General features: G+C 35.7%; 1 protein-coding gene across 2 annotated transcripts in view; it reads right to left on the bottom strand.

Annotated features, from left to right (window-relative positions):
• The window catches only part of TRPS1 (transcriptional repressor GATA binding 1), a 319434-nt gene that overhangs the window by 239265 nt on the left and 59381 nt on the right, over positions 1 to 20788 (bottom strand). For both annotated transcript variants that reach the window (XM_043977178.1, XM_043977177.1), the window contains one exon: positions 1150 to 2264. In XM_043977178.1, coding sequence (XP_043833113.1) covers positions 1150 to 2264 — 1115 coding nt within the window. The remainder of the gene's footprint in view (positions 1 to 1149; positions 2265 to 20788) is intronic.

Below are 20788 nucleotides of genomic sequence, written 5' to 3'. Positions count from 1 at the left end.
TAAGCAGACATTTTGATGTTCCAAGCACAGGGTGTTTTTGTTCAACATTGGTCTTAAAAAAGTTAATCTATTAAATTAGATAAATGGAGCATAGCCCTTCATCTTTATACCTGTATTGTTATATGAGATTTTCTTCTTCAAGTCTTTGAGACTTATATTTTCACACTAGGCAAAGCAGACTTATTTTCTGTCCCTTGGTTCTGTTTCCCTTTTGGGTATCACGTTTATACTTTTTTTTTTCAAACCCATCCAACAGCTGTTCCTTGATAATGCAAAAGGATCAATCAGGGATCCCCATTTCATAAAGCTAGCAGGGATAGAAAGTAACCTGAAAAAATACCCAATTTAGCCTTACTCTATTTAGGAATACAATATAACACCAAAAAGCTTCATCTGCCTAGAGGAAGGCACTTCATAAAAGTACAATGCCATACTGTACACCTACATTATGGAATACTCACCTTTGAAAAGGATTCATGTTTGGAGGCCAAGCCTAGTAGGGGTTGTGTAATGATTCGGCAATCAGTAGAATGCCAGAGCCCATTTGGAAAGGCAAACAACAGCAACATGTTCTAGAGCTGATTGTTTCATATTTGGAATCAAAGATGGAAAATGTGATATTACGGGCTATAATAAGGGAGCTGATCTAATGAACCATTGTTGAGTACTGCAGTATATTTAGTCAAGATAAAAAGATTGTGAAAGAAAACTAAATCCCATCAAATGCCTCAAACAGATCAGAGTATTAAACAGTCTTTGACACATATTAGCTGTGTCACCTTGGGCAAGTAACTTGCCCTTTTAGGTATCTCAGGCAAAGTCCCTAAGAATTTCTAAGAGACAACTCCCTGAGAAACAAATTAGTTGCGGATCTATACTGCTACAGCTGATTTCCACAAAAGGGAATTTCCCCTACCAATAAAATCACAGGTCTGGATCCTTTCTGCCTTTGGCTACTTTCCAAGTATGCCAAAATGAAATAGGTGATCAAATGAACTCTGATGTGGTCATATCCCTTACTCTGTTACAGGATATTTGTGAGTGTGGGGAGACAGAAACATACTACAGCTTGCTCCATACTAATTTTAGATTCTTGCCATTTCTTATTATGACTCCAGGACAAGTGCCATCCCTTCCCCTACAGCTTACCTGTAGTGTCGGAAAATCTCTTCTTCCACCTGGGTAATAAAGTCACATTTGGTACATGAGTGTTCTTTGTTTTCTTTGACAGTCAGATGCCCATCTGTCCCTTGCAGGTGATTTGCTTCTTGTTTGACATCAGACGCCTGGGATTCGTGCACATTCTCATAATGAAACAGGAGAACATCAACATCGGGCGTGGAGAATGAGCATTGATGGCACTGATGTTTAACTCTGGAGCTTCCTGTAGCCCCAGGAGACAGGTGCAAGAGTAAGAGCGCACAGTGGGAACAATTACTCTTTCTACAAGCAAACGGATAAGTAATTTCTCCAAGGTGCTTTTCAGGGCTGCAAAGGCCTCTGGGACAGAATGGACAGTGCTTAATGGTACATTTGTGAATATTGTGTAGTTGTTGATAATGACGAAGGAGTGGCCCCACCACAATTACATCAGGGCCATGGCTCTTGGAGTACCTGAAGTCACAAAACTGACAATTGTAGCTTGTCACTACATTATCCTCGGCTCCTTTGCTAGAGAAGTCTTTCTTTTTAGCTGCACTGGAGCCCTTTTCTGCCTTAGCTACTGGCTCACCCTCTGTATTTTTGGCTAGATCATTCTGGTTAATGACAGTGCCTCTTGAAAGCTTATCATTCAAGTCTGGATTAAGGCCTCCTGACTGCCCTCCCCCATGCTGTTTACTATAATGTTCCAACAGTTTGAGGGAGCTGGATGATTCGCAGCTGAAACTACAAAATTTACACCAGTAGTAGCTGGTGGCATCTGTACCATTTTGTCTAGAGGAATCAATGGGTTTGATGGGCACTGAGTAACCCACAGGAGTGTCATCTCCTGCTTTCACGGTAATTTTGTCTTGCCACTTTCCCAAGTCTCCAGAATCACAAGATCGAAGAGTGGGGCTGGACTTAGAGTTTTTCTCCGAAGATTTCCCAGACTCGGAAGCTTTTATTTTATTTGGGTGAGTCTGTAGAAAGTGTTGTTCTAGTTCCGTTGATGAGTTGCCCATGTATGTGAAGTTGCAGAATTTACAGCGGAAGTACTTCGTGTTTCCTTGGCAATCAGGAGTTTTGCGTCCGATGCCAATGAAAGTTCCACCTGAAGTGACCTGCCAGAGAAGAGAGTAATGTTATTTCAAATGTTGCACTAATTAAATGGAAACTTTGATGGAAAGGGGAGGAGAAAAGGAAGGAGAATAATTCCATGGTGTTTTTTAAAAACTGTATTGGTGTATCTACTAATAAATTGTCTTTATTTTTTCAAGTCATCTATTTGAGAAAAAAATATGCTAAGCATATTAATCCCAAGAAAAGATGAAATGGCTAAGAAGTGATACGTTGAAAGCTTATTTCAAGAATTTAAGCATGTATATTTTATAAATCTGGAAAAAAAATTTCAACTGAGTAGGTCTGACTGAGCTACTTCCCTCAAACTGCATTCTTGAAGGAATATCCAAGCTCTTTTGAGATACTTTTGTTTCTCTCAAAGATTAAGGGTTGCTGTCAAAAACCAGAGGCAATTTCTCAAAAATTACTTAATGTAGATTCTTTCCAAGGGAATTTTCTGTACTGTTTCAACAGCAATGAGGCCCCATACCAAAGAGAACTGTATAACACTAAAATTAGGGTGGAACAATAATCACACATTGAACTCCAAAGGACTACAATTTAAAAGAGTGATAAGGAGGTGAAGAATAGACAGAAAGGCATGGTAAAGGGGAGCAACTCAATGCAACATGGAAAATAAGAAGGAAGTGAGACTTCCAGGCCATCTCTCTCTCTCTCTTTTTTTTTTTTTTTAGTGTGCCCAGTGTCACACAGCTAGTAGATGTTCAGTGTGTGAGGCCGGATTTGAACTCAGGTCCTCCTGACTCCAGGGCCAGTGTACTATCCACTGCACCACCTAGCTGCCCCGGGCATATATCTTTAAAAATCCTTATTCTCATTGCCAATGTCCAAGTCCTTCCCATGAGCACACCACACCTGCCCTGTGATGTCAGAGATCATTTGGCCATGATTCAAAAGTGCTTTATAGGCCAAAGGAAAATATAGCCAAAATATATGCCATAAATGCCACCATAGGGGGCAGCTAAGGTGGCACAGTGAATAAAGCACCAGCCCTGGATTCAGGAGGACATGAGTTCAAATCTGGCCTCAGACACTTGACACTTAGTGGCTGTGTGACCCTGCGCAAGTCACTCATTGCCCCCCCCCCCAAAAAAAATGTCACCATAGATTTGGTTTTCCCCCTAATTAGGAAGTTGCATATTATCTAGGCATACTCTACATAATACCAGATATGTTCTACATGTACCATCTCACGCAGGCAGCTAGCATCACTACTGGCAATCGGACTCAGCTTCCCTCCTTCCACTCTCTGCTTAGTGTCAAGATATGATTTTTTTTAATCCTAAATTTCTGACTGAAATAATCCACAGAGTGACAGATTTAATCTTCCAACTGTCAGAGAACTGCTGAATGTCTGTAGGATCCCGTTGTCATATATTAGTCAAATGGAATAATTATTTTCTCCCTTCTTCAACAGCTGTGCCACAAAAAAAGCATGTGATCACTGCTCATATGAGAATCCTGCCATAAGGAAAGTCTCAGGCATTTAAAAATCATTAAAAGCAAACATTTAAAAATGCAAATAGTATGCCTTTTAGCCACTAGCATACTAAAATAAAGACAGCTCTATGTCAAATGTGCTGTAAGCCCACATATAGTGAACATGTTGCTATATCATACTCACCCTTTCATTAAAGGAAGAGCTTTACATTTTATGAGCATATTATACTTGGGATATTTCTTTGTGTACTACTTTAAATATGATATTTGCTACATGCTTTTTAGTTTGCCAATTGGTCAGTGGTTGCCAGGTTTTAAAAAGCAAAATCATGGCGGGAGGCATAAAGATGCTCACCTTAACCGACCTTAAACACAAACCACCTTGACAATCACTGGCTTAACAGATGACAAAGTGATATGACCCTAAAATCTAAGTTGTCAGTCTGCTGACCTAGTTATGAAATGTTTAAATGAACTGAAACTTGCACAAAGCTGTAATTCTGTGAGTACAGCATTACAATTTCTACAAATCTCTCACCATTCTTGGTAGGTAAAGCCATGACTTGACTTAAATAAAATTAGTTTCAATCTGACATGAATTACCACAAGCTTGAACAAAATAAAATGCCTTTGTGAATTATAAGTACTCTGTTCTAAAGTGATTCTATGAAGAACTGGATGTCTCCCATTTGACATTCTAGAGATACGCTGTGTGGTAATCATGAAAGATTGTTTGACTACGAGTCATGGAGACCTTAGATCAAATTCTACCTCCAGCATATTGCAATGTTTGCATGTTCAAAACAAAACAACCTCTTTGAGCTTCCATTTTCTTACCTATTAAAATTACCCACCTCATAGGATAAGTTTGACGGTCACATAAGTTAATATATATATATATATATATATATATATATATATATATAAATCACTACAGGTCAGTCATTATTTCATGAAAATAGCCAAAATAAACTAACATTAAGTTTAAAAATAAGATTTTTAGAGTTCAAATCTGGCCTCAGACACTTGATACTTACTAGCTGTGTGACCTTGGGCAAGTCATTTAACCCTTATTACCCAACCAAAAACAAAGCAAAACAAAAAATAAGATTTTTAGGAGGCAGCTAGGTGGCACAGTGGATAAAGCACTGGCCTTGGATTTGGGAGGACCTGAGTTCAAGTCCAGCCTCAGACACTTGACACTTACTAGCTGTGTGACCCTGGGCAAGTCACTTAACCCTCATTGCCCTGCCCCCCCCCCCAAAATAAGATTTTTAAAACCATTTCACTATTTCAGAGTTGCAAGTCTTTCTAAATATTAAGTATATAGAATCTCTCTTCACAAGCCAGCTGCTCTCTTCCTATATTACAAGTCTTCTTAAACATTATTCCCCTCCAAACACTCTCTTGTTTGGTCCTTCTAACATCATTGCTATTTCTGACACTTTTTTTCCATCTCCAATAAACTGACTGGTAATGCTCTCTATCATCACACCACTAGTTGAGAAGCTAGGGATTCCTCCACACCATACAATTGTTAAGTATAACATTTGTAAATTTACCTAACCCAAGTAATATGTTAAATTGCAAAATAAGGGCTTTATACAAATTTCTCATTTTCTAGATCGAAAAGAGAAAAAGAAAGCATTTGTAGGCAATCTTACGAACTTCCTACTTGTGTGAGAGAGGTTTACAATGAAAATGTAGGATTGTACTGTACTGAGCTGTATTACTGACAGAGCACTCTAAAATAAGTAGTCTTTATTTTATTATTGGAAGGTGGTACCTTTGAATTCTAATTATATTTCTTTGCTTTAAATCATAGGCTGTTTTTTAATGTCCAAAAACTCCATTTAAATACTTTCCCTGAATAGTTAAGTAAGGAAACCAAAGAATGAATGCAAAGTGATGTGTTTATGTGTCATTTCTTAGAAAATGGTAATGAATCACCTCACTAAATTTGAATTCAAATTGATTCAACAAGTGTTTATTGCTAGTCTGTCATGTGCCAGACATTTTGGTAGTCCACAATGACACCAAAGTAAATAAGAAAATAGTCCCTATTCTCGGGACACTTATGCTCAGCAAGAAGCAATAGATATTAATACAAACATACACATAGACATATACACACATATATGTGAATGTATATTCACTATATATGTATGTATTTTATATATGTATACATACAAAATAGCTGATAGAGCAGTAACTGGCGGGGGAGGAGCAAGAGAAAATTCTTGAGCAAAAGAAAATTGGTAAAGCCATTTGGTAGAAGCAACACCTCATCTTTGCTTTGAAAGGTATCTACATATATAAAGAATTGTTTCAATTTTATTTACAGTTAAGGTTCAAAGTAGCAATTTCATTTTCAACATTTAACTTTATAATTAATCAAGATTTTAATAACAGAAAACATGCTATAGTATTTTCTTAAGATATGAATGAATAGTAACATCAACAAAATAAAACTCCTTTTACATGGGGGCAGAAGAATTGTGAGTCAACAATATACTCTGATTGGCATGTTAATATTATGTTAAAACAGTGACTTAAGGATTCAAGTGTCTATATCCCAGTGAAAGTCAAACATGTGACTCACAATTTATTTCCAAGTATTTACATACACACATACATCTGCAAGCATATATATGTATATATAGTATATGTATACATACATAAACGTAATATGTATATGTGTGTATTCTGCAACTTCAAATCTGAAAGTTTATAAGGTATTGTCATTCTCTGGATATTTATCTCTTTTCTTTCTTTCTTTCTTTCTTTTTTTTGGGGGGGGCAAGGCAATGAGGGTTAAGTGACTTGCCCAGGGTCACACAGCCAGTTAAGTGTCATGTGTCTGAGGCTGGATTTGAACTCAGGTCCTTCTGAATCCAGGGCCAGTGATTTATCCACTGCGCCACCTAGCTGCTCCTGTTCTCTGGATATTTCTCAATTGAAATGACCACTTTATCCCACATCTATTCCCTATTCTCTAATCTGAGTCATTTCACCCAAATATAGACCAGCATAACAACCAAACTGTACTTTTTCAATAGTATCCAAATAGATCTTTCTATCTCCATTTTAAACCTCTAATCTATTACCAAAACAATCCTTTTTATGCACAGCTCTGTTTATGTCACCCTGTTTAAACATCATTAAATGTTTGAACTGATTAAATAAGAAAAGTTCAAGATATTTCTTTGCCAAATTCAAAGCTATTTATACTATGCCACTGCCATACCTTTCCAATTACCTATTCACACTTTATTTTCCAACTCAAGTGGGCTATTCATTCTATTCTCTCAAAACTGTTCCTCTTCTCATACTATTTTCTCTCTCTGGTGTTTCTGTGTCTCTGCCTTTCTTTTTCTCTGTCTCTCTCTGTCTCTCTGTGTCTCTCCTCTCTCTCTAGCTCTCCTCCCCAATTAATTCTTATCTCTTCTTTAACTGCAAATTGAAATGTTCTCTTCTCAATGAAGAATTCTTAATCCTCCAGATCTCTAATACAATACTTTGTTTTGCACCACTTTAATGAACTTATCAAATAATATTGTGTATAATAGGTATCTGAAACCATAGCTTATCTTGCTCCAAGGAAGAATTATGTCATCTAGACTTTGTTTCTGCCCCATCACTTAGCACAGTGCTCTGTACAGAGTAGGTTATTTAGAAAATATTTGCTGTGAACATTTTCAAAAAAGCTATTCAGTAAGAAAAAATTGTTGACAGAATGTTTTAACTATAGATTCTAATAAAGAGCAAAGTGGGGAGGAGAATGAGTGACAATAAAAGAGAAGCCATGTTATCACTATAAATATCTGGAAAAAACTCATACCACAAATAGAGTGACTATCATATTAAAAGTCTGGAGATAATTGTTCATTTCCTGACAGCTGTTCAAAAATATACATCTTTTATATACCATGTCAGAATGTTAGACATGAAAGGGTACTTAAATAACATATGGTTCAACTCTCTATGGATGAAGAAATTGAGGCCTGGAAAGAGACTAACTTGCCTACGTTCATACAGTTAATCAATGGAAGAACCAGGACTCAAACCTAGGTCTCTCATTCCTCATCTGATGCTCCTTCCACTATACTGTTCTCTGATGATGTACAACTTGTAAATTCTTGGTACCTCCATGTTCTGAACCTTAATTTTGCATAAGTGTTCCTCCTATTTTAACCCACATAAAGGAACTTTTGAGGATTGATACCCAATGGCAGTAAAGCACTTAAAGCTCCTCGGGACAATCATATAAGGAATGAAGAAAACATTCATTTCTGAATTGCCTACTATGTGTCAGTCACTGTTCTAATTACTTTTCAAATATTATTTCATTTGGTCATCACAGGAACCCTGAAAAATAGATGTTATTATGATTCCCATTTTAGAGTTGAGGAAACTGAGGCAGACAGAGGTTAAGTGAGTTAACCAGGGTCATACAACTCGTGAGTGTCTGAGGCTAGATTTGAAATTAGGTCTTCTTTACTGACCCAGTGTTCTATCTTCTGCTTCTCTGTTCTATCTTGAGATAGAGAGATATTTAGATAGATAGATATTAAATATCTATATATTTATATAGACATACATATATAGATAGATATAGAGATGATATAGGTATATGTATATAGACATACACAGGTTTATAGATAGATGATAGATAGATAGATAGATAATTGATCCATATGAACTTATTAATCCTAGAATTATGGTATGAAAGAAAATATCTCTTCAAGGATACCACAGACTGTATCAGTACTCAGACATTAATCTGCTATCTATTCATGTTCCTCTGATTTGGGGGAATAAAAAGAGTGGAGAGCAATGACCAGGAGAAAAGAGTCCACAAAAGCTAGCTGCCTTATTCCCTATCTACAAAATGTTTATAAGAATGATCAACCCACACAGAGAGGGCATGTTTGAAGGTATATGAAAAGAACAAGCTGTCTTTTTGCAAATAATAGTACATCTTTGTAGTAACTTGTCAAATCTTCACAGGCACACAATTGACTGATATACATAGTAAATACAAAACTCATGGTGCTTTTTGTAAAATGACTGTAGAAAAAATGTTTGATTTGGTAGATAAAACATTGTCTCCAAGGTTTCCTTCTTACAAAGTATCTCTCCATGTACATGTAAAAATCATATAAGATTTCTTGAAAAATGTAATGAAAAGAGATAAAACTTTGTCCATGACATTTAGGTTATTAATATTACTAGGGAATAAAATAGGAAGAAGGATGTTCAATAAAGTCATTTAGTATCATCATAAAGGATGTCTAAGGGAGAATCCAAAGAGCAATTCCTTGAAGATGGTGAAGTCTTTCATATACAATCGTTGTTGATAACATTATACTAATTACATCAAACCCCTGAACAATGTAGACCCTCTGACATGTGATCTATAATTACTCAAATTAGTTTGGCCTAATTACATATGTAGGAAAAACCAAGTGGATATGAAGAATGTCTTTTGTCTCTACTCTAATAAACAATGGGATGAACAATCAGCTGAGTTTATTCATAAATATGTAAATCTTGGACTGATACTGAAGATAAATGATGAATTCAATAGGAGGAGGAAAACAGGCCTGGATACTTTTAACTACACCAAGTTTTTCATTAAAATAAATCTTTAAATCAATCATATTCTTCCAGAAATGCTAGATGGTGGGAAATCATTAAATAGTACAATCTCTGAAGAATTAAAATCTACAATCAGCCAAAGGCAATGTCAAAAAATTTAATGGAAAGCTCCTGACTCACTGGATGTATCTCTTATGGAAGATATATAGGAAGTCATGGTAAAATGCTGCACAGGATGAAAGGACATGGGTGAAGGAGCAACTAGGTGGTGCAGTGGATAGAGCACCAGCCCTGGATTCAGGAGGACCTGAGTTCAAATCCAGCCTCAGAAACTTGACACTTACTAGTTGTGTGACCCTGGGCAAGTCACTTAACCCTCACTGCCCCACCAAAAAGAAAGAAAGAAAGAAAGAAAGAGAAAAAAAGAAAGAAAAAAAGACAGGGGTAAGTTTGTGATCTGCTATGGAGGGAAGGATATGCATATCAGTAAGATCACAGATCCATCAAATTCTTAAGTTGCGCACGTATTAAAGGATAAAAAGAACCACTACAGACATCATATTGCTATTATGCTGAATTATTCACTTTCTAAAAACTTTGGTTACAGAACTGTTTTAAAATAAAGGTCAGAATTTCATATTCTATTTTTAACCTGGTTTAAAAAGCTTTTCATTTTATGTACCATGTTTATAGCCTTTGTTTAAAGAAGCATTTATATGTATCTTTTTGTTGTATGTCTCATTAAAAAGGGCTCAAAATAAGGGAATATTTTTGTTCCTTTTAAATGTCTTTAGCCTTTTATTCTTATTATCCTTCCACTTAATCAACACAGTTGGCATTAATGTGAAACAGTAATCAGTATTACAAGACTAATACATAAAACACTTCAAAGAGAAAAGATTAAAAAAAAAACTCAGACCACTGAAAATGACACTGTAACACACAGTACTTATCCCCAACCATAACGAAAGAAGTTGTTTGAACTGAAAACACTGATTTACAATCTTTTCCTCAGATGTGGTGTGTCCTCAAGAACTATGACTGATTGCAGTGGAGAAGATTATAAGGGACCGATTTAAGATGACTCAGTCAATGGATGGAAATTTTGGAGTTTGAACATTGATTTTAAAAACCAGCCATCTTATTTTAAGGTTTTTCTGTCTTCAGAAAATATCTCTTAGAAAAATTGGCACAGTCTACTAAATTTATAGTATTTTGTAAGATATCACAGTAATCTCTTGCCAATACAAAAGTATTGCAACAGATATTATTAACCTTCTGAGTAAGGAAATTAACCTGATATAGAAAATCATTGCATATAATAATCTCGAATGTAGAGAATATACCCAACATTCTATGTTTTGAGGACATAGACTGAATACTTTAAAATGACAATAAACCATCTTTGTGGTTTGTAAGTTCCTCAGGACTCATTGGGGCTCAGCAATGGAGGCTTAAGATTTTGAAACAAAAAACACTACTGAAGTTTATAAGAGCAAGCGAAACAAGAAACTAGAAGAAGGAGGCAAAAGCTTAACCAACCAACTTTTGAGTAAGTGTATGTGGATAAAACACTTCTTGGATTATCTGTGATATTTTTCAATCCCAAACCAGTCTTGCCACTCAGCACTTTTTCCAATGGTGACTTGCTGTGTGCACTTAAAGAATGAAAATTACTCTTAAGACACATCTAAGCAAATTACAATTGTGGAGATAACACTGCTATGTGGAGATATAAATCTTTATGTCCTCCCAAAGTAAAACAGAAATTACTTGTGGATTATTCAAGGCATTCCTCTTCCATATTAGGGCAGATAATTGAGAGCTGATTGTATTACTCTAGAAATAATTATAAGAGAAAAATGCATGGTCTAATCATTTGGCATTAATGACTTATTAGGGAATATTACTTTAACAGAGTGCAAAAACTTTCAATTCATATATTGCATTTCCCAAATGTACGTCCTCATAGTATAGGGGAAAATGTATTTTTTTCATAGTGCTAGATATTTGTGTTGAATATAAATGCCATATTTGGACTATAGTTAAATAAATAATTTTTAAAAAATTAAACAAACAGGCTATTCCAGAGTTCACAAATGCCTCACTATACATTATATTTTCATCACTACCAAGAGCTAACAAATCTGGACAAGTCTAAGTATAGTTGGGGGTCTGTAGTACATTCAAAATAAGCAATCCAAACACTTTCTGATTTTGTTTTTCCTATCACCACACCCATTTATACTTGTTAATTGGCAGTGGCTAAAACTCTAATTACATAGGTATAAAAACTCAAATGGGAAAAAGGTACCTCTCATCCTTTAATCTCCACAGTTAAACCAACCTAATCAAGTCATGATGTGACTGGTAACTAAATGAATAGGAAAAATATTGGACAATTTATTAAGTCACAAATCCTTGAATACTTGTCTTCAATTAGTGGCATATGAATTAAATCTGAGGCATAGATGAACTATTCATTAATTTTAATAATATCCCTAGCTTACTGACTCTGAATGTGAATCCCCACATCCTGGCAAACAAAGGGAGAAAGAAAATAAGCTCATTCCTGAGGACAACAAAATTAGTAGTAAAAATAAATTCCAGTAATGGGAGAACAAAATTACTATCAGCAAAATTCCATTTGTCTTTCAAAGAGTTCACTTAGCATAACTGTTCATCTAACAAGGCATACTGACATAACTTTGAATATGATGAAAGAAAAAGAAAATTCTAAGAAATCACTAGACCTGGGAAAATTAAATTTAGCCCTGTTGTTAAAATAACTGATTTTTACATGGTGCTTTAAAATTTGAAATACACTTTACACACAGCATCTCACTTGAATTTTCTAGCAATCCTGTGATATTATTACTATTGGTATCTTATTATTCCCTTTTTATATTTGATGAAACCAAGGCTCAGAAAGATGAAATAACTTGCTTACAGTCATATACTTAGTATCAGTGTCTGAAAGATATGAGTTTATGCTTTCCTGACTCCCCAGTCTAGCACCCCATCCACCATGGCCCTCTTCCTTGAGCCCTAGTGCACAATAGGAATTTAATAAATGTCTATTGGATTAAATTAAAAGTATGTACCACATCTTGGCATAGTTTCTCAATATCATCCCCTCCATCTGCTGGCTTATTATACCTCTGCTACTAATGTCTGAATATTAATAGTTTATGATCATAAAATATCTGTATGGACTAAAAGTACTGAGTCCCCTTGATTCTATAAGCATGGATTTACCAGAACACTGTACCATAAGAAGTAGAAGAAGAGCAACAGAAGGAAGAGATAAAAGGAGGAAGAAGACAGAGATAGAGATGTCATTGGAGGAGAAAAAAGGAGAAGGAAAAGAAAAAGAACTAGAATAAAAAAGATCAAGTCTTGATTATCTACAATGTATAGAGATGAAAGTAAGGGACAGGCAGCTATAGAAAATTCAAAGTGAAACCAGAAGTGGAAACTAGATCTAGTGAGAAGTCCCTTCTAGTTCTAGTCTAGTTCTGTAATCATAAAAGAAATGAAAAAATTACCATGTGGATATTTTTGTTTATTCATATTAGTATAGAAATGTCTTGTTTTATGGGTCTATACTAAACTTAAGTTTCTCTCTCTCTACATATATCTATATATATATATACATGTATACATATTTATATACATATACATACACAATGTGTATGTGTATATTTGTGAATGTTATATGTACTATATCAAAAGGAATGAGACAGCATTCCCACTTCCCCATCCTGACCTATACAAATACTTCTCTGCTTTGGTATAGAAATGTATTTAACAGAATGGTTCTCAGAAATTTCCTGGAGAAAGTTAATTGTTAATGCTTAAACTCTATTTATGTAACTAATTGTGAATACACAAATTTAGAAGAACACCAGAATTGTAAGGAACCCCAGAGGTCAATCCAGATCTTGCCTGGAAAGAAACTCCCTCTATGTCGTTCCTAACAAGTGCTCACCAAACTTCACTTGAAGACCTTCAGTGAAGGCTGACTATTCTCTTTTGTATATCTATAACTTTTAGGAAATATTTTTTCACTTTGAATCTAATTGCAACTTCCACTCATGGCTCCTAGTCCTCCCCTCTGATACCAAATAGAAGTGAAATCCCACTTCCACCTAACATCTAAGTCTTCTTTTCTTCAGGCTAAATATCCCTTATTCTTTCAACAAGTTCTCAGAAGTACTGTTTTCCAGTCTTCTCACAGATCTGTTTGTTCTCCTTGAATAAATTCCACATCGCTAAAGTCATTCTTTTTTTTTTCTTTTTTCTTTTTTGGTGAGGCAATTTTGGGTTAAGTGATTTGCCCAGGGTCACACAGCTAGTAAGTCTTAAGTGTCTGAGGCAGCATTTGAACTCAGGTCCTCCTGAATCCAGGGCCAGTGCTCTATCTTCTGCGCCACCTAGCTGCCCCTAAAGTCATTCTTAAAATGACAGACAATTGAAAATGGTGGGCAGGATATCTTCTGACAAATGTAGAGTACAATAGGTCTACTGATCCACTTGTCCTAGAGAATTTCTATCTTATTTTAGCTGAAGAGCTCATTAGTGGTGTGTCAACAAGTATAGTCAGTCAATAAGTATTTACCACCTATTTGATATGTTGCAAGAACTGTGCTAACTGCTGAGATACAAAGAAAGACCAAAACAGGTCACCTGTTTTCAAGGAGTTCACATGAGGTGGAGTTTGAGTTGAGTAAGGGATAGGTGTCAGGGAAACTAGAAGTCAGAGGTGAGGAGGAAGAACATTAGAGGCATGGAGGACAGCCACTGAAGAGGCACAGATTCTAGAGATTGATTGGGTGAATAAGAAACCTCACATGGGCCATCATAGTTTTATTGTATAGTGGGAAGAGAAGAGGAGGGAGTAATGTATACAAAGATTAGAAAGTCACGAAGGAGACAGGTCATCAAGAGCTTTCAGTGCCACATAGGAAATCTTAAATTTGATTCTGGAGGTAACAGAAAGCCACTGAACTTTAAAGAGCTGGGAAATGGGCATGGTCAGACCTGCACTTTAGGAAAAACACTTTGACAGCTGGGTGTTAAATGAACTAGATATGGGACAGATTTGAGACAGGGAGAATAGCTAGAACAGTGGACAGAACACTGTACTTGGAGTTATATGGAAGGTGCATTAAAATTCTTCTGATACTAATTCTTTCCCTTTTTTTCTTCCCTCCTCATTTTAGTCCTAGAGATGGCGAACATTAGACAGACAGACAGACAGACACACACACACACACACACACACAAAAAAAAAAACACACACATACACGTGTATGACCATGACCATGAGCAAGTCATTTAATTTTAAGCCTTCATTTTCTCATTCATAAAAGGACAATAATGATAGCCTTTCTGTAGTACTTAACTTGGTGTTGCAAAGGTCTAAATAAATAAATAAATAAATTTTAAAAGGCTGTGGAGCTATTAGGTACTTGCGGTGCTATTTCATTCCACCCATCTTTTTCAGTATAGTTCTAATAGAAATAGTCCTAGGACATGTGATTATCCTACTATTAGTATTCCTTTATATTTGGCTCCTTTCCCTCCTCTGACACTGCCACCACCCTGGTCCTTGGTGCCACTTCAATAACCTGCTGGTTGTTCTCTTCTCTTAAGTCTCTTCCCGTCCCAGTCTATTCTATACTCAACTGTAAAACTCTCTTCTTTAAGCACAAGTTTGACCATGTCACTCTGTTACTTAGTAAACTTCAATGGCTCCCTATTTTCTCCAGTATCAAATATAAAATCCTCTTTGATATTCAAAGCCCTGAATAATCTTCCCCTTCCCAACCATATTGTAGTTGTTGTTATGTCACATTATTGACTCATATTGAGACTGCAGTTCACTAAAATCCCCAGAGTATTTTCAGACAATCTGTTGTCTAGCCATTCCTCCTTGATCTTATACTGGTATAATTGATTTTTTGAACCCAAGCATAAGGACTTTTTACTCATGTCTATTAAATTTCATCATATTACATTTAGTCCATCATCCTAATATATTGAAATCTTGAATCCTTACTCTGCCATCCAATGTGCTAGTTATCCCTCCTCTGTTCCTGTCACCTGAAAAGTCAAATGAGCACACCAGATGTGGTCAACCAAGCAATTGAATAATCAGTTAAGGAGGCATTATCAAATTTTAAAAATAAGATTTGCTACAAGTTGGACAAATTCTAAATTTATAATCAGAACCATGTGTTCCCAATGATTTCTTTTAAGCCCTAAGCATTTGGGTCAATATTTATTTCCAAGTTGGTGTTTGTGTTCACTTATTAGCCACTCTTCTTTAATTTAATATACTAAAGCACATGAATTTAAATACAATCTTCCTAAGACTACAAAACAAAGTACAAAAAAAGAGTACACATTAATTTAGTTACCACTGAGTTAATTTGACCAGTGATGAAGACCAACCTAGATAATAGGCAAAAAAAAAAAAAAAAGAATTCTATTTGCTGGTGTAGCCATCTACATAGATCAAAACAATTTAACAACTAATATACCTTTACTTCATTTTGCTTTCATGTTTTAATTCATAAATTAAATCATTTCAATTTGTATGCTTTATTACTTGTTCTCCTAGAGTGTAAGGTCTATAAGGGAAGGGACTATTTTTAAACTTTTATATCATCTGTCCACCCCTCCCTTCCACCCAACCAAGCACAAAAGTGTACATAATAATGCTTGTGATTGGTGGTGAAAACAAATATCATAGCCTTTTAAAATGAGCATTGTCCCATGCACCAAATATTTTGTACTGTATAGATGGTCAAAACTTATTCAAATCCATTTCATCAGTTTCTCTAAAGTATAATATTGCTCAGTGGAATGGAAATAAGGAATTACATCTGTGTGTGTGTGTCCTAATTCTATATTAAAGGAAGTTGTAATGTTAAAAAGAAAACATTATTTGAAAAAAATTAAATGTAATTGAGGTTAAATGATATTGAGCTGTGAGATTTTACTTTCCAAATTGTCTTTTCACATACAAATGTATCCATTAAGAGCTTAATAGGCTAATATTGCTAGATCTATTGGAAATTTGTCCCCACATTCTTTTGAATTCAAATGTAAAATTTCTTTTCTTTAAAATCTTTTCTTCCTGCTTAGAAAATAGTATTTGCACAAAAGGAAAGGGGAATTTGGTATTCAGGGTCACATAAAAGTCTGCCACTGATAAGCAAATTGAAGACTATTCTCCCAGCATTAGCATGTCATTACAGGTCGAAATGAATTTAATAGATTGAATAGAACCTATCTCCTTTCTAATCCTAAACATTTCAGGATTCAGAAAGTTTTCTAATATGAAAAAGCAACATATACACCACACAAATGCATCAGAATTTATAAACACTAAGAGGTCTAAACTACTTTCCCGTGGGAAGAACTTGACAGGATTCCTTATTTTATAACCTGATCCCTAGGCCAAGAGTCCCCCCATAAAGATGACGCAAACAATCCCAACAAACAGCACATAAAGTCCTAATGAGAAAGTAAAGTCATCATTTAGTAATAGGTGCATTCATTTAGCAATATGTTCAAAAATATGCCCAATAAAACAGCCCAAAAAGGATGGAGTGGTAATAGCTTTTTGAAGAAATCAATCTCTTGCTATTATTCCTAGATAGTAAGTGAATCTCAAATACTGAATAGAACTTAGTTTAGCTTATATAAAGGGCTAATTATTGTCTAATTGTATTACTCTTGGTATGGAACCTGGGCTAGACTTTGCCTTATCTTGCCTGGGATCAGGCCTTTGAGCCATCTCCACCTTTTAAAAACCTTATCCCTTTTTCTAGCTTCCATAAACCTGTCTTCTCTCCGGGAGAGTATGCTCCTTGAAAGTGGGGACTGCCAGGATTGCTCTTATTCATACAGCCAGCCAGATGTCTGGCACAAAGCAAGTATTTAATAAATACTTGCTCTATCTATATTTTTGAAGTTCATGATTAGGTCAATATTTCTAATGAATAGGAGTAGAAGTCAAAATAAATCTAAATATTAGATACCATTAAAGCTAATGAATTCTGAGACAATCATAATCTGTCTCTTGATTTCTTAATCAAGGAAGGTAAAAAAGGTCTAGGGAAAGTCTTCTGATTGATCCTGATATGCTATGTCTGGGTATGTGAGAGTCTCATGAACTCACCAAAAGTAAAAGGGATGTTCCAGTTTTATGTGTGTCTTAAGGCTTACAATCTTATCCTATTGTCATGGGGCGCAGAGCACCCCAGAATTTCTCTGGGGCACACCGAGGAATCTTCTCCTTGAGAAACTAAACCAGAGGACAGATAACGCCTAGAGAGATAAACTGAACCAAATCAGACTGAGCTAGCTTCTGGATTCCTACCCTTCATTCTGGTCTCCCTTACCCTTCATTCTGGTCTCCCTTACCCTGGGGAGATAAGTTTGGGTGTGGCTTCGGCCTTAGCGTTCTGAAGAGGCATCTGTAGCCACCCCTCACCCAATTCCTTTAGTCACTACCAGTGGGGGATGGTCCTCCACTCCTCACCCAATTCCCCCAGCTACCACCAGTGGGGGATGGTCCTCTCTCACTAAAGGAACTTTTTGGCAGATGGTCCACCCCCATCAGTCCTCTATAAAAGTACCTTCCAGTCTCCTGTTCGAGGAGATTTGGTACCTCTGAGCCATGTGCTTTATGCCAAATCTCCCCATGAAAAGTCCAAGGATTTCTTTCATGGTTTCCCTCCCCCCACCCTTCCCTTCCCTTGCTCCTAAATAAACTATCACCTTATTCTAACTACGTTTTGTGTGCAAGAGGGTGTAATTCTTTAAAGAGGAATTCCTAAGAACCCCAACTCCTACCCCAACACCGTACCCCATTTTCCCACCATATCACTATCAATCCCGTACATATCAGGTACAAAGCAGTCTTATTGTTTGCCATTATATACAGACATACACACATATATGTGTGTATTTATATTCCTGATTCCTATATATGCACAATACACATATATGTATTACCAATGTATATTTATATATGTATGTGAATGCACAATGTGCACACAAATATGTGTATGTATGCATATATATGTGTGTATATGCACATATATATATACACACACATATATAATCTATTGATGAAATCTTTTAAAATACAGTTAACATAAAAAGGGCATGGTGCTTATTCAACTGTGTCTGGATTCGCATTATCCTACATCCAGCCAATATTTATATGGCACTTTAAGGTTTGAAAAGTGCTTTACAAATATTATTTCTTTTGACCCTCACAGCAGCCCTACACTACAGGTGCTATTATGATCCCCACTTTATAATGAAGAAACTGAGGCTGAGTGAGGTTAGGCGACATCCCCAGGGTAACACAGGTAAAAAGCATCTGAAACAGGATTAGAACTCAGGTCTTCCTGATTCAAAGTCCAGCCCTCTAACTACTATGCCACCTAGTAGCTAAATGCATTTCAGAAACTAGAATTCTGGTAGTTTTATTCTTGGATGCCAGGCCCATTTCAAACATTTTTTAGCTTCAATTATACTTCCTCATTCTGTATAAACAAAGTGTAAGAATTAATACTCTTTAACAGCCAGTGCAAATTTCTTTAAACTGTCCTTGTCTAAACATAATAGGGGTCAAAACCACAGAGCAATTTAAATCACCTCCCTCTGGCTCCTGTTCCTTTTCCCCCTGCTTAAGTTATCATAAATCTGTCAAAAGCCACCAATAGTCTTGCTATCTTAAACAAACAAACAAACAAATAATGGCAGATTAAGTGCAACAGGATTGAGAAATTCCCTATTTTATTAGTATATTATTTTACTTCGTTTTGATCTAAAAAGAAAATGATTAAGTGCATTACTGTAATTCATGCACTTTTTGTGTGTGTTTGCACATGAATAACTCAAAGACAACACAGATTTCAGGCTAAGCTACACTGGAAGTATTTCATTCTAACTTTGTAGACAGTCTTCCAGGAGTTTAAGTGCCTAGGAGGGATTTTTCCCTTCAAATGGCATTTTAGCAATATATTTATATGTCATGTCAAAGAGCATTTGGGATTTCCTTATATTCTACTCAGGACTATAGAAAAGCTGATCAGTATTTATTATGAAGCATAAAAATATTAATCAGTCACTTGTCTTGTAAAGCTCTTTTTGCAGCAACATCTGGAAGAGATGCAAAGGAGTTTGAGCCTAGTATTCAGCAGAAAGAAATATATTTAACTTTCTCTTCTTAACTGGAGGAAATTAACATTTGAAAAATTAAGTTTGCAAATCCAATTGTTTCTTTAAAACAATCACCTATATTGCATAGGTCCTATTTTGGGAAATACTCTTTTCTTGAGAAAAGACTTATCTTAACAAGATTATCTCCAGGCTGCTTCCTACCACTTTTTGTCTTCATTGCAGTATGTGCTGGCAGGCTTTAGTAGACAGTATAGTCTAGGATCAGCTGTTTTATTTCTCCTTCTATTAGTTCAAACTGAGATAGCTTGCACATCTGTTTTATTTCTAAAATCACTGCCTAGGAAAAGTGTCCAGCTCTTTCTAACCAAACATAAACTTTACTATAAATAACCAAGGACCTAACAAAATAGCTGTTTGGGGGAAATGGAAGTGTGTTTAAAAATCTGAATTCCTGCAAGGAGAGGCCTCAGCAATCTTAGTTTTAGAGCCTTCTTGACAGCAGAGATCAGTTTCTCTCAGACATTGTCCCCAGAGTAAGTGAACTGAAACTCTAGCAGGAAATCCAGGTATTAACATCATATTACTTCCTAATTATAAAACATCATTTCACATTCTGACATGATTCACTCCTAACTCTTTTATCTAAATCACGTATTTGCTTTCCGATTACAGCCTGACAGAAGAGTGCATCTGACATAAGACAGTGAATTGATCTTTAAAAAGACATCAGTTCAAAGCCCAGAGATTTTATGCATAATGCCTAAGATGGCTTAATTTGCAGCTCCACAGAAGTAATTCTGTTTGGAAGAATTCATAATGCAAGAAAAAGTTAGAGGGATTCACAAAGATGAAGCTATCTTTTTTTTTTTTTAGTTCTGTATTCTTTAAAGTAATAAGGCTGCCATTCTAGTATCTTAAAGGATTCTTAGATTTCTTTGCTGATATTTCCTGCAAGCATGATAAGATGCATTTAGTACCTGCTATTTTTTATATTGCTTTGAGTTCTCTTTGTTAATTGGTACCAGGTCAATGTAAAAGACCATGGCGAACATGCTTTAGCAATTGAGCTGACATTTTAACTTACTTCATATGTGACCTTTGTTGTCAGCTTATCCAAATGACTGCTCATTCTAAAGCAAATGTATATGGGGAAGGAAGACTAGAGACGTTCATTCAATTTGATATTTTTCCTGATTATTCCCAAAGAGAAATAATATTAAACCATGAAAAATTTTAAAATATCCCTGATCAC

Source organism: Dromiciops gliroides, chromosome 1 (assembly GCF_019393635.1).
Source record: "Dromiciops gliroides isolate mDroGli1 chromosome 1, mDroGli1.pri, whole genome shotgun sequence".
NCBI classification, from domain to species: domain Eukaryota; kingdom Metazoa; phylum Chordata; class Mammalia; order Microbiotheria; family Microbiotheriidae; genus Dromiciops; species Dromiciops gliroides.
This window is presented reverse-complemented; position numbering and strand designations above follow the sequence as displayed.